This window comes from Sceloporus occidentalis, unplaced genomic scaffold (genome assembly GCF_023333645.1).
Source record: "Sceloporus occidentalis isolate IW3139 unplaced genomic scaffold, rSceOcc1.0.p SCAF_49, whole genome shotgun sequence".
NCBI classification, from domain to species: domain Eukaryota; kingdom Metazoa; phylum Chordata; class Lepidosauria; order Squamata; family Phrynosomatidae; genus Sceloporus; species Sceloporus occidentalis.
This window is the reverse complement of record NW_028317029.1, coordinates 2377857-2393334: the sequence shown is the minus strand read 5'-3', so window position 1 is coordinate 2393334 and position 15478 is coordinate 2377857. Positions and strand designations below refer to the sequence as shown.

General features: G+C 40.1%; 1 protein-coding gene across 1 annotated transcript in view; it reads right to left on the bottom strand.

Annotated features, from left to right (window-relative positions):
• Positions 1-277: 277 nt before the first annotated feature.
• The window catches only part of LOC149288903 (cytoplasmic dynein 2 heavy chain 1-like), a 140725-nt gene continuing 125524 nt past the window's right edge, over positions 278-15478 (bottom strand). Inside the window, exons 86-89 of the mRNA XM_089491172.1 lie at positions 12898-13007; positions 11032-11113; positions 4601-4717; positions 278-436 (exon numbers count right to left, since the gene is read on the bottom strand). Of these exons, the coding sequence (XP_089347298.1) occupies positions 278-436; positions 4601-4717; positions 11032-11113; positions 12898-13007 (468 nt within the window). The remainder of the gene's footprint in view (positions 437-4600; positions 4718-11031; positions 11114-12897; positions 13008-15478) is intronic.

Here is a 15478-nt window from a genome sequence, read left to right as displayed (position 1 = left end):
TGGCAGCAGCTACAAGGGAAGACCAACAACAGTTTACTGGTTCTGTCTTCAGGTTTCCCACTGATGTGGATCTTGTTAGCTGAACAGACCTCCATTATATGAACTGCAGTATAAAATATGAAGTGATTGTATTGAAAACATTTTATTTTTATCCACTGACCTACTGACCTTACAATATAAAATGACACATCACAACCTAGCAATATCAACAAAGTCTATATTCTTATATACGGAATGCTTTAAACGAGCTTGTTTTACATTTACACGATTAATAAAACTATTGATTTTTCAGAAATAATGCAGCCCCGCACTGAATCCACTGGTTTTGGTTTCTTCCGCAGGGAACATCGATGTTCGTCACAACGCGATCCCTCTCTGCACTGGTGTATACTGGGAGGGAAATGCACTCCTCTGGGGAATACGTGCTAAGGGACTGCTGTTGAGAGAATAAGACATATTGAGCCTTAAAGTTAATAGCATATACATAAAATGACAACATGGTTTTAGGTTTAGAGTCAAAACTGAACATATAATGATAAAAAAGTTGCTAAGCAGATTTTTAAATAAAGTATCTGAAATGTATTACTTCTTCTTGTCTCCCACTTGGTGAAAACAACCAATGAACCATGTATCTGGAAACAGAATTTAAACACGGCTTCACTTTGGCTTAAAGTTTAATCTTGGGTCCCAACTGATCATCCTGTGTACTGGGGCAGATTAAGAGTAAGCATGTCCCTGAGCCTTAACACTTACAGGGGGTCGACACCAGTAGTAGACAGCATTCCTAATCTTTTCTTTAATGCATGGCTATTTTATTTCACTAGACCGACAATAAGAAAAAAGGTCTTTTATCAAGGACCTCCTAAGGCCAGAGTGGACTCCTCATACCAAGAAGCCACAGGACAGTGTCCCCCCCCCTCCAAATCAACCATAAAGCAAAAGTCAGCTATCCCGGCCTCGTGTGGGACACACCTGACATAAGAACTCGCGTTACGTCAAGGTCATTGCAAAATTAACACTTGGAACGTTGTAAATCCAGGTTCCTGAAATACACAACTGTGCCTTAAAATCTCCCAAGGTAACCAGATATCACGGAAGTTTTTATTTTTATTTTATAGCAAAACAGGGAGAACATTGGAGGAGCATTTTTCTTGAGTACCGAGAACATCGATATCTTCTAGTGGGTGAGGAAAGTAAGTTACATGGTTGCCAGGATTGCCTTGATACATTTGGAGTTTAAGTTTGAAAGCAAGCAGAAAGAACACATGAGCTGCTGCATTTGGCACTTGATAAGTGCACATGAATGAATTAAACTTCCATAATGAAATGGGAGAAGGGTTCACATACAATCTCTGATACAGAGTGAAAGGCATAGGCTTCTTCCTACTTTTTAAGATATAATTAGGCCTTCAGCTGAAAGCCGGATACAGGATTGTCATTAAGCAACATACACAATTATACCTGTCAGGAAGGGATCTCACTTCAATGAAATGAATAACAAGGGGCGATGTAAATCAAATCCAACACCAAGAATTTAAAGGAACAGTCATCGGCAAACACTGTTAATTAATGATTTAGGCCGACAATGTCTAGGGAGCTAATTCTATGACATCATACTTCGAGGAAACATTATTCCACCTATGTCATGATGGATTTCCTATAATTGCTCATTTCCTGGGCTGAGGGAGAGACTTCTGTTTTGAAGGGTGAGCCAGATGTAAAATTTTACTAGAGTTATTTACAAATTCTAGCTGTAGTGAGTCGAAATCCTATTTTTATTGTGATTATATTTAGAAGTTTCTATTATTTGCTAAGCAGTATTCAAAGCTGTTCCAGATAAACGGTGTATACATTAGCCATGCCTCAATTTCCTGCATTTACACGTTTATTTAACAATCACAGCAAAGCTGAACTTTTTTTTTTTTTAACCAGACCCGAGCCCCACGTCTCCCACTGGAGAGTATAAAACTCATTTGTCCAGCAAATTAAAGAGAAGAAAAATATCTAAACTTTCTCCTAACAAATTGGGTAGTAAACAGCTAAAAATGACAGATTTTTTCACGGGAATTGGGGGTTACCACAAGGGCAATTCAGGTGCAAGTTGGTAAAAGTGAAACAATCAGCAGAAATATTAAATTGGCTGCTACAGTTATTGCTCCCCATCTATTCCTTTGTATCAGAATATCTCTTAACAGTGACCGGGCCACCGGCAGATCCACCCAAAATGCAATCTGCTGTATGAGACACAAGCATTTCAGGTAGGTAGCTATAGGCGCGAATGCGTGGACCTTTGTGGATGACAGGTTCACTTTTATTTACCAGGTATTTCTACAAACCCTTGTTTATAAGCGTCTATAAGATAAACTCTATGGGTGAGACCCGATGCCCCCGGAGCCTGTCTAGTGAACTCTAATGGCATATGATGCAATCGTTCGTGAAACAGGTACCGTATAGTCCGGCGTATAAGACGACTTTTTAACCCCTGAAAATCTTCTCAAAAGTCGAGGGTCGTTTTATATGCCGGGTACTAAAACTTACCAAGCCGGACTGGAGAATCACAACTCTCTAGGGGAGGGGCGAGTGGAGAAGCCGCCTCCCCTGGGCCGGTCTTCAGGGCCGCGTCGAGGTAGATGCAAGATTGTGATCTCCCCAACTAGCCCTGATCAGCGGGCGCCCGATGAGCAGGGCTGGTTGGGGAGATCACGACCTCCCTCTAACTAGCCCAACATTAGGGAGCTCGAGGTCTGGCAGGGTTAGGATACAGATCCCCCGCAGCGGTGCAGGGGACCTGCATCCTACTCTCAGATACGCTCAGACAGCCTCCCCTGCCAGCACTTTCCACGGGGGAGTGCCGGCACGGGAGGTTGTCTAAGCGCATCACGCAGACATTCACCAGCAGCGGCGATGCGCGTAAATAACCTCCGCTGCCGGCACATCTGCTCGGTGTGCTTTAACAATCTCCCTTGCCGGGAATTCCCACGGGGGGAGTCCCGGCAAGGGAGATTGTTAAAGCACATCGTGCAGACATGCCGGCAGTGGAGGTTGTTTACGCTCGCCGGTGAACGTCTGCACGGTAAGCTTTAACAATCCTCCAAGTTGTATACCGTTCTGCGTAGAATAGATGTCCCCTGCCGGCCCGGCAAGACACCCGAGACTCCAGGAGTCTGCACTGGTAAGTCTAGGGGAGGGGGGCACATCTCGGGGGGGACACAGAGTGGCAGCATATCTCGGGGGACACACACACAGAGTGGCAGTGTGTGTAAAGGCAGGGGTGTGCGGTGAGGGCAATGTATAAATGTGTATGTATGGACAGTCGTATGTTAGTATGTGTAGATATATATATATATGTGTGTGTGTGTATGGGCAGTGTATGTGTATGGACAGGTGTGTGTAAGGGCAGTGTATGTGTATATGTGTGTTTGTAAGCTGGTGTGTACGTGTATATGTGTGTAAAGGAAGGGGTGTGTGAGGGCAGTGTATGTATATACATGTGTATGTGGACAGGCATATGTTAGGGAGAGCTGATCCACCCAATCCAAGCAGGCTTTGTATACAACAACCAGCCAATCACCAGTAAGGTACATCGCTTGCCGTGATTGGCTGGTTATTGTACGCTGGGTAGAGGGGTAGTCTTATACGGCGAGTATAGCCCAAACTCTATATTTTAACTGGAAAAGTTGGGGGTCGTCTTATACGCCCAGCCGTCTTATGCGCCGGAATATACAGTATATCGCCAGGAGTATGCGAGAGCTGCCGACGTCCGGAGCGCCGCTGAAGGATGATGTCAGTAGACAGCAGCTGCATACTTAAGGTGAAGAAACAAGGGTCAGTGAGAACAAGAACGGTCTACAGCTGCCATTTAACAATCCATGCCGGCCGGCACATCCTGTTTCCTGCCTTGTGTGATCTGCAAAGACTTTGGGATAACAATTCCTTTTTGTGTGTTTTTGATTACAGCAACTGATATCTCCAACTCCTAGTACTATAATTGTCTGCCCTACACTAAGTGTATTCAAATTTAGTAAGAATTAACCCAATTTAAACAGAGCTTGCCGGCCAGACAGCTTGTCATATCACTGAGTTTTCAGAAATAATGTGCCGTTTCTATTTACAAAACCGTTGTAGTTTTTGCATAATGTGGTTTTCAGGCAGCTGCATAGTAGCCATAACTGTATGTGTTCTCACTCACTCATTTTACTACGCCTGACTCCTTATACTACAGAATGGCCGAGTCCTAATCACCCAGCCGGACATTCTGACTAATGATTGACTATGGAGGAACAGACTCCATTAGAATTGCCATAAAGCACCAGCTCAGTGTAGTGGATGAGCAGGGAAAGTCATATCACATGACTGATAAGAATGTCCGCCTCCAGATAAAATACGTTTATTAAAGCCAGATTTTTTGCTAATGTTAGCTGCTTTACAGTAAACGAAGAGCATTTTTCCCCAATAACATGGAAGACACGTTATACGTAACCACGTTTTTCCTCAAATGTCTCCCACTTTCAGATGGTAATAATGGAATTAAACATGCAGTAGCGCGAAAAGGGTTTATATCTGAAAAAACTTTTTCGGGGGGGGGGGAAGGCATCGGTACCTGCGGAATCCAAGCCATGTAGCAAGAGGGAACCTCGGAAACACTTGGGGAATCGTGACGGTTTTCAAGAAGACCGCTTCCATCAAAACTGCAGCCTTCCAGCTGTAAGCCATTGACCTAGAAGAGAAAACCCAAGATGGATGCTCGGCTCTAGATAACTGTCTTAGTCTTCTGTGATAATTACATGACCTGTGGACTGGCAGGCTTTGTGACTTAAGTGCGGATGTAAATAACAGGAAGGCGAGGAATGTGGTGTTATGTGTGAGAATAGGAAGCCTGACTTCAAAACAAAAACTTGAAGTCCTCCTCATTGTTCATTTCCAGTACGCTGGAATTTGCTTATGCAATAACGAATACTTCCAAATGCCATACCATGGCGGGCGGTATTGTGTTAAAGGAAATAGAATCGCAATGGGTCGGTCAAATATTTAACATTGGTCAGTGATGCCTGCAGACATAACAATGCTAAAAATCCCCTGGATAGGAAACAATGGGATGCTCGTGATCTTTATCTCTGGAATATCTGGGAAAGGGGACATTTATCTTCAGGAGAACGTAGCGGCTAAACACGCTTTAAAATTTAACGGAGCAATACGGTGCTTTTATAGAAAATACTGTTTATGAGAAAGCGGATTTATCCGGGCCAGTAAAATATATCTTTTACGCATTTACAAGTCAAATAAATAGACTGATTATATTCCACAAATCGAACTTAAAATGTTTTCCCAGGCTGAGTTTTAGCATTTAATCTGTTTCGCTTTGCGGAGAATCTTTAAAATTGAATGGCTAGTAATAAAAAAATAAGCTGTTAAAATGGTTTTTACGTTGAAACAATACATAGTTTCTAAAATACTAAATAATATCGTTTTATAGCGGATTCCGCTTGTCGGGCTGATGTTAAGCTGTGCTTAGTGTTTCAGAATGCTCAGCTGCTCTGTTAATTAGCGATAATATCCGGTGTGTAAAAGGACTGGGAGTGCGGAATGTCACGGGAAATAAAGGGGTTAAACGGTTTCAGGGGAAGGCTGGTAATGAGGCAGAACTGGTCCAGAGAGGCTCCAATAGATAGATCTCACCTTTGTTTCCTTTTACAGTTCTGCATTACACACAGACGCACGCGCGCACGCGCACACACACACACCCCCTTACAGTGCATCTACTGCTATGCTATCCTTTAGTGCACTCAGGGCCGGCCCGACAATGGAGCCGAGTGGGGCAACCGCTCCAGGCGGCACCAAGCCCTTTTTATTATTTTTTTTTAAAGCGAGAGAGAAAGGGGCGCCAAGTGGTTTTCGCTTACCAAGCTGTCAGTACTCGCTCGGTGCCCCCCTCTCTCTCTCCTCTGCGGCGAGTCTCCCTGTTCGGTCTCGGTGCCGGCTTGTAATGCTTGTAATGCTGAGCACCGAGACCGAACAGGGAGACTCGCCGCAGGACTGCTGAAAGGTAAGTACAAGGGGGGGTAAGGGTAGATAATGGGGGGGGGGGGCGGCAGGGACGGAAGGGGAGATGCCCAGGCGGCATTTTGCCTTGGGCCGGCCCTGAGTGCACTAATTAAGTAGAGCATGTGAAAGGCAGATTAGGCAGAAAGGCAGAAATATGGTTTTAAGTTTAGCTCTTCGCTACTCAAAGCAAGGATTCACTAAAGCTAAATGAATGGGGTATCTTGGAGAGCAAACAAAAGAAAAAGTAGAGTAATTACTCTTACAAGTATAAATGAGCGTACATCAGTGCAATGCTTCATTATCATTCTTCATTAGCATTGAGAATAAGGCAGCACTTAATCCGATGCCATAAATGTAACAATTTATAGCAAAATATTCAAATATTTACTCCTTCTGCAATTAAGCGCCGCTAGGCTTCAATGAATGACTTAATTTATGGGATTGTATTGAGTGCTGCCTTATCCTTTATACTAATCATGATACTTTTGGTGTGAGGACCACCAGGAATGGACCACCTTCCCAAGGGGACAGCAATGATATAGTTTCATTTGAATTAAGTTCAGTTTATTATTGTATCAGTACATTGCCCAAACTTCGTATATGTCTTTATTTGAGTTATACACTTAATGATCTGAAAATAACACCGGATTAAGTGGTTTATGGGAAGAATACTAAACATTCACTTATGGAATCGTGCCATGTAATTCTAGATTCAATAGGGAGACAGATGAAGTATTTTAGGAGTCATCCATCAACGTGCTCGTTAAAACCCCAATTACTTCTGTGTTTTTTGACAGATATCACAAGTGACAGAAGAACCAGCAGATAACTCTGATCAAATAAACAAGCAGGGTTTCTGAGTCAATGGGATTTCTACTCATCTTCTATATATCACATATATATTTAGGGATTTTATTCGAGGGGACAATCCAGCCATCATATGCACTTTAATTCATATGGTAGCCGAGCATCCCTTCATCTGCAGAATCCCTCCAGGACTCAGCAAAGGGTCCAACGAGAACATGCGCAAAAGGCATAAACGATTATTTTAATGGGGGTGCTTTCTCGCCACGGATTGGCTGCTTCTAGTAGCCAATCAGTGGTGTGAAAAAGGACTCTGCAGGGTGTTTTTGCTGTTCAGTGTCTATTATTTTTACAGGCTGGTGAATTCATATTACAGTCCTTTTGGTGAGGCTGCAAGGGACACTGAAGTGACTCTTTAATCAGCTAAGCATTTATATTTGGTAAAATGTGAAATTACAGAGCAAATAAATCATAAAAGAACACGTTTCTATATAAATTTGCTAAAATTCTGACCTACCTGGAGTTTTAGGGTGTCCCTAATCAACATTATTCATCACTGAGCAACACAATAAATATTATTCAGACACCCGATCGGCCTTCTTCCCCTGCATTCGCTAATGACATTTTATTTGTGGGTTACAGTTGTACATATGTTTTTTTTTTTTGTTTTTTTTTTAGCAGCCACTGGCCTTAAAGTGCCAAGATGGCTTTTCTTTCCCAGTCCGGCCTTTTTGGGGGCCATTGGCATAGTACCTACAAGCAGATTGTATTCATGATACAATAAAGACTGCAACATTATTAAAGCTTCAGAACATTAGTTGAGAACACGCACCAAACTCTAGCGTGGATAAAGTACGGCAACTTTAAAAGCCTGTCAGTTTTATAAAGTGACCATAAATCAAGGAGCAGCTATTCACTGAAATAATTAAGTAAAACAGCTATTTTAAGAGTAATTTAAAGGGACTAGCCTCTCTGACAAGTTAATGAATGACAGTGTGATCCGTCAGCTTAATCACAATGGTGCTAGAACGGCTGCGATGGGTGAAAAGCATTTGCATTACTTAGCACACCCGCAGTCACATGGATCGGAGCTAGTGTTAGAGAAGTTATCTAATTTTAAAAGAAAGTGGGTTTCTGCTCTTCTGCGGAGTCTTACTCAGAGTCTGCAAAGTTAGGCAGTGATCAAAAAACTCTACATCCCCTCTGCTACTCAGTCTTGCTGCTGCAGCTGCCCTCCTCGTCGGTGGTCTGATATTTCTTGCCGCTGATTGGCTGCTTTGAGCAGCCAATCAGTGACAAGAAAATGCTCCTATTGAAATGAATGATGCACATCATTCCCCAAGACAACACTGGAGGCGAGTATATTATGTGCACGGAGATGTGTTTGGCCAAATGCAGCCCCTGCAATGCATTTAGCTGGGGGGTGGGGTGGGGTGGGGTGGGGAAGGACCAAGTCCGTATGGGGGGATTCTGCAGATCAGTGCATATGATGGCTGTGAGTGTCCCTTTAAAAATAAGACCATTGATGGCTACCATCCTACCTGGCTTTAGATTTCTTGTTGAGACCTACTTACTCATAATTATCCCTAATGAACACTATCGGTATTAAGTATCAGTGCTAGAGGGACAAGAACTATAATGCCATTTTCTTCCAGAGCACCAAAATGGACTGTAAAACGAGTAAATAAACTAAAAAGTTACTTTCATATTCTGAAAAATAAATGCAGCAGCGCCGCTCTCCAACATCTGCGGGGAAATCGGGTTACTATAACACATTCAAAATAAGGATTATTATTATTGTATTATCAACAATTAGTTTCCTTTAATAAAAAAAACTCCCATTGTTCTGCTCAGGTTTTCAAAGTTTGAAGTATTTTAGTGGAATAATACCGTTAAGCACAATTCACTGTGCATGAACAATGCTGAATCCAGATAAGGAAGGAGCCAGAATAAATAATATCACTTTGCAGGGAACTCTACACCCACCGAGGAACAATAGACGCACGCTGTTAATACATGCCGGCAAAACACGGAGGTCATGATCTGTTATTTTTTTTGTGTGAAATAATTCTAGGTGTAAGTTAAAGAACACATTTGTAACTAGGACTTGGCGGATTTATTTTACAACTATTATGTCGCTTCTGTTTTTCTCATGATGGAAGATGCAGCTTTCGTTTAATGGCCACGGTGTTCTGTTGAGAAATCCCCGTGGGTCATTAAGCAGTACACTGGAAGCAATTTGGTGGCACCCTCTCCAGCCGGAGAAATAATATCAGCGAAACATAACGATTGCTGGCTTCAGCCGTGTGTTACGTGAACGTCGAGGCTCCGGGCATTTTCTGTTCTTGCAGACAAATTCCTGCCTTTGTGGTTAAGTCTACAATGATCGGTTGGTCCTACATAATAGAATATCACTAAAATAGTGCCGAAGAAAAATGACACGTCACCTTGCTTCAATACAAGCACTTTAAATACATAGCGCATACAGCCCTGTTACATACCGTATTTGCTCGATTATTTGCTCGTCTTATAATCAAGGTCGTCTTCTAATCAGACCTCAAAAATTGTCTGCTGGGGCCATGCTGCTTCCCGGGCTTTGGTCGCGAGCAGCGTCTCTGCTACTAGCAGCAGGAGAACAGGAAGCTAGCACAGTCCTCACATACCTCCAGAAATGCATTTTAACCCCCTATATGCCACTCAGCCCCATGATATGCATTTTAACCCCCTATATGCCAGAGTGGCATATAGGGGTATAAGGCATATCATGGGGCAGAGGGGCATATAGGGGGTTAAAAAGCATATCATGGGGCAGAGTGGCATATAGGAGGGTATAAGACATTTCTGGAGGCAGAGTGGCATATAGAGGGTTAAAAGGCACATCATGGGGCAGAGTGGCAAATAGGGGGGTATAAGGCATTTCTGGGGGCAGAGTGACAAGCAGAGTGACAAGCCTGGGCCAGATGCCAACCTGGGGGGTCAGGTTGGCAAATAAAAGGAAATCAAATATATATATTTTTCTCAATCATAGCTTTTATTAAATAAGAAAAAAATAGTTTACATGAATTAATATTTACTAGTAAAACTTTTTTCCTATACGGTAGTCTTACATTCAGGCTTTTTGTTTTTTTCCTAAATTAATATTTTGATTTTGGGGGGTCGTCTTATAATCAGGGTCGTCTTATAATCGAGCAAATACGGTAGAAGTAAAGTATGGATAGTTGTCTTGTATACATTGATGGCAATGGCCAAGAATGTTTGAGAATAAAGAACCCTTAAAGAACAGACCTATGTTATATTCTAATCTCATCAGAAGCAAACATAAATGTAACGGGATACTAACATTGCACGTTAGTACTAAGAGCTTGCACTCTAGTTTAACAGCAAGGTTTGATTAAAGATTACCCGAAATATCTATAACATGGTGGCACTTTAGAATTATGTACACTAAGGGATATTATTTATTTTATTATTCTTTATTTATGTATTTACTTTTTTATGTATGAGACCTAATACACGACGTTAGATGCTGAAGATTGTATGCATCTTAATATCTGTATGGCAAACAAATGAATAGATAAAAATACGAGCGACATTTCTCCAAATTTCTTCAGCTGCCATGAATAGGAAAGGTCTTTATTAAAAAACAAAACAAAAAAAAAAAAGAAAAATAAGAAACCTGTAAAGCAGATGCAGGTTACAGGTTCATGTTTCAAACTAGATAAAAAATAAAATGCAAGGCTCGGAGCAACAAAAAAAAATCTTACTAAAGCCGTTATGTTTGATGTGGCGTATAAATGGATATTTAGTCTGCTTCTGACATTTCCTTCTTTAATTGGGCTGTTTATTCAAAAACTCAGCTACTAATTCTGAGCAGCTGACGCTTCTGCAAGCCAGTTCCAAGGCTTTTTTATTATATAATATTTTTTATTTATAATATCAGTGTCAGCCATTAAAACGCATCCCGAGTCGCCTCATTTAGTTGTAGATTTATACAGAGGTCAGATACCGCTTGCAAATAATGTCAGAACTTAGAAGACAAGTTCCGATGTTTGCCTAATTAGGAAAGCACACAAGAGCTAAATCACAAGGTATGCATTTAAGTCGTTTTATTTACTATGTGTAAGTCTTAGCCTGCATACCAATATCGCGAAGGTTCACTTCTCAAGGTGTCATATCGGGCATTACCTTTACTTGTAGCTTTGCGTCTTGTATTCTTCCCTTCCAGGAAGCCACAAATTGGAGGTTATCCATGGAACAGCTCATTGTTCTATAACGAGAGACGAAATATCATCAGTGTCACACACGACAAAAAAGACTGTACATAGATCCATCAAATCCCATTTATCCGAGATAATCCCGTGTACACTGATCCAGAGCAAAATGTACAAAAACACGGAAACATGGGCCGTTAGAATAAACTACAGATCAACAACGTTTAAATCATGATGCTTACCCCGGAATACAATAAGGGTAGAGTGAAAATAAGAATTAGTGCCCTGCTCTTGGGAGCTTACAATCTACTTAGTAACTGCGATCACCTTCTACGTAGGCAACATATTCCAGAGCTTTACAGCCCTTAATGTGAACAATGCCATGCTGGGTTAAGATGGTTTGTTTCTTTTATGAAAAAAAACTTGGTAGGATATCGGCCCACTGGCCCATTTTTTGATTTGGCGTTTGATTTTTTTGCTACGGTTTATCAAATATTTGCCACCTTTAATTCTTTCTCTGATTTCTTTTTTTAAATGTATGAATACTGTTAAAAAAAAAAATATTAGCGATGACGAGATGGGATCATAGGAACAAAGAGGTGTAAAGTAGTAAAAAGAATACTATTATTGCAGAAAACAATGGAATGTTCCTACCAATTGCGCTGATCTGACTACTATGTACCAGAACTGCTCTTCATAAGACATAGTTGGCAACAAGATGTTAGGCAATGAAAAACAGGGATCGTTGAATCATTGACCGATTTAAAAACTTATACACTTAGTCTTACCAACAAAAATCTGAGATTATCAGCAAAGCGTACTTAAAATGCAACATATGTTATTTGTTATCACAAATGGAAAAAAAGGATTTCTGATTTCATATACTATACAATACAGTATTTAAGCTTCCTATCAGGAAAGGAATGAAACCATTCAGGGCAAGCACATCCAAGGCACCAGTAACATAGTGGTCTTAAAAATAATGGGCACATGAAATGGTAGAGGTAGGTAAGTAGCGACTGGATGCTGTATTTCTTTGGGGCCCTGTAACATAAATGCACACACACATTACACACACACATTACGCATACACACATACACTATCTCCTCCTCTTCCTTGCACCACAAACCCTAAGCTACACAAGATACTTTAAGAACATTTTCTGACACATACACACTGGTATCAGATACTAACACACGCTCATGCTAACACTATATACTAACAAACACACATACACTATCACCATATAATAACATATGAGCACTCTAACGCCATATAGTAACACACTTACTCTGAGTAACACTATACACCTACCATTTTTTTGTCTACAACCTGACAAAATAGAAAAAAAGAGGCAACATTTTACATTATCAAAAATGGCTTTCTAGGATGAGTTTAGAGATTAAATTCTAAAAAATGATAAATGCAGCAGGGTCGGTGGAACAGCCTCTTCCGATATATAAGAAGCAGACATGAAATATGATAAACTATCCACAAAAACAATATTCAAGAAAACAGCTTTAAAATGGGATCTGATAAAAAAAGATAATTCCGCTGTCTATCTATAATGCGTTCCAAACTGATTATTCTGTTAAATTGCTTCTCTGTTCCCAGCAAAACTTCAGCACAATTTAGAGAGGCTGTTTTTATCAGTGAATTAGCTCAATAAACATGACTGTGTCTAATGCCGTTAGAGTATTCTGGAGCCTCTGATGTCAGACATTCCTCTGCACAAAGACACCAAACATATCGAGAAAAACACAGCAGTCCGGTACTAACGGGAAAGAGGAAAAAAAGAGGTTAAATCTACAAATGAAATAGAAGGGATCTAGAACCTACCTTGCAGTTTCCTGACGTAAAGCGTTGAGAAATGTGTCCGGGTGAAACAGCTCCGACAAATCAAGGTTGTCCGATAACAGTGTTTGTTTTTCAGCTTTTTCTACCCAATTCTATTAAAATAAGTAAAAAAAACCCCAAAAAATAAAGAGAAAATAAAAGTATTACATATTTCAGTTAATGTATTTTAATAAATAATAATATTACTAATTGTCTTAAAGGAAGTCTTAGACACCTATACGATGATCCATGATTGACTGCTGTCAAATAAACACTATGTCATACTTCTGTCTGTCAAAACAGCTGCCAGAGCATCCGAGTGATTAATTAGTAGGGGAGAGATCTATTTTCAACTTAGGCCTATCCACTTTGATTTCAGGTTTTTGTTTTACAATTAATCGCTTGCTGGACCGATTTGCGAATCCCGCGGTGACGGCTTTTAGTACGAAGCGAATGAGTGTTGAATTCCAAACTCTTAGAAATCATGTTGTTAGGGACCCAATTATTACAAAACATTGAGTTGCTGTAACAACCCTCTTCAAATAGAAAAGAAATCCCTGCGCGGCACCCGCTGCGTGCCACTCAGTTTAATATACATTAAAAACATTTTAAAGTGTGCAAGTAACCCTTTGTGCACGTTACTTGAACAAATTGATAATCTGTTATTTGCCGTATTACAAATCTTTTTTTGAGCTTTGTTTTACCATTAACAAAAAGATAAACAAGATATTTGTTAACAAGGATGTTACTGGTGTTTTTCCAACCTTACAATTAAAAATCTATATACACACATATATATATATATATATATATATATATATATATAGTACACAACATATAGAGAATAGCTTCTCAAACCAGTTCATTTTTAGTCCTTTTTTTGCACAATACAATTGTTTTACCGGAAAAATAAAAGATATTTCTCCTTTCTAAGAAAGAATTACCTATAAGGTAATGCAGGGTTGGATTAAGCAAATGCCGCTTAAGTGTTATTACCGGGACCCTTCACTTACTGCTTTTTCGATGATGGCAAAAGCACGACGGAGAAGGAACAAACATACACATCTCAGTGTGATACAGGGAGAGGGTTTTCTTAGAACCTGCCTTAACTGAAAATGGGATGTCGACATAAAAATATATATTCTGTTGCCACTGTTGCAGCTCAGCAGTTTATAATTATAAAGTGAGTCGGCAAAGTTTCTTTCAAGGTCTGGTGTAAAACGCGTGCCCGTGGACTGCTACAATACTCTCGTTGGATACTGCTGCAGATCAGGATGGTGCTATATAAATAATACAATGAATAATAATCTTCATTACATGCTTTTTCATGCTTTTTTCAGGTTTTTTAAAGCAGCGTAATTGTATAAGATTAAGTATTCGGTTTAACCATTTGAAAGACTGGGATTAAGACATTTTTTTTTTTTCTCAGGAGGCTACAGCAAAACATTTCAAATTTTGACTCATTAGTCCAGAGCACCTGCTACCATTTTTTTGCACCCCAGTTTGCTTTTTTGTGAATAGCTGAGTCGCTTGGCCTTGTTTCCACATGTTTTTTGGGCTGCAAGTCTTCCATGAAGACCACTTCTGACCAGACTTCTCCTGACAGTAGATGGGGGGACTAGGATGGAAAGTAAGCATGATGTGTCTTTAATCTTCTTCATTTAGTTTCATTGATCGGCCACTGCATCTACAGTCCTCAACACGCTTCTTTGTGCTTCTTCAAAAGCACTTGGACAGAACATCTGGAAACCTTGAAATATCAGCCTGCCTTGAAATATATGCCTGGGAGAGACCTTCCTGATAGTATAACTACCTTGTGTCTTGTTGATGTGCTCAGTGTTGCCATGACATTTGACTTTTGACATTAAACTGTCTTCCGCAACCTCACGTTAGTTTGGTTGTTTCTCACCTGGTTTTATTCTTCCCACATAGCTGTTTCTGTTTCAGTTATTGTGTTTTATTCACCTGTTAGGTGTATGATTAAACAATTATACCAAACTATACGTCTACAAAATCCCTGACTTTATGCAATAGTACCTAGAAGAACTGATGCCGTTTTGAAGGCAAAGGATGGTCTCACCAAATATTGATTTTATTAAGATTTTTCTTCTGTTCACTTACAAAATAAACTCAACAGTCACAATTTAGATAATGCATGATGCTCAATAAGTACAAATGTACCTACTTTGTACATAAATTAAATGATTAGCGAGAAAGGTTTGTAGAGTTCCCATTAGCTATCTGACAAGTAGTTTTTAAAACTTAAGTAACAAGGCTATTTGTAAACAGCAGAATTATAAACAAAATGGTAGTTTTGAGCATCATTTTAAATTGCCCTACTAAGTCACATAATTAGATTTGCTGCTTGGTACTTTCAATTTATTAATGCCATGAAAAATAAATACTGAGAATAGCTTGAGAGAAGACCGGTACATATCCACAGAGAACAGGAACGATGGAAAAATTCATATGTTCTTGGTACATAACCACAATGGATCCAAACGTTAATATGATAAAATGGAAAAGTAAAGTCTGCGTTTAGTTAGCCCAAATGCGTTTTAAATGCTATGTTTACATGAGCTAA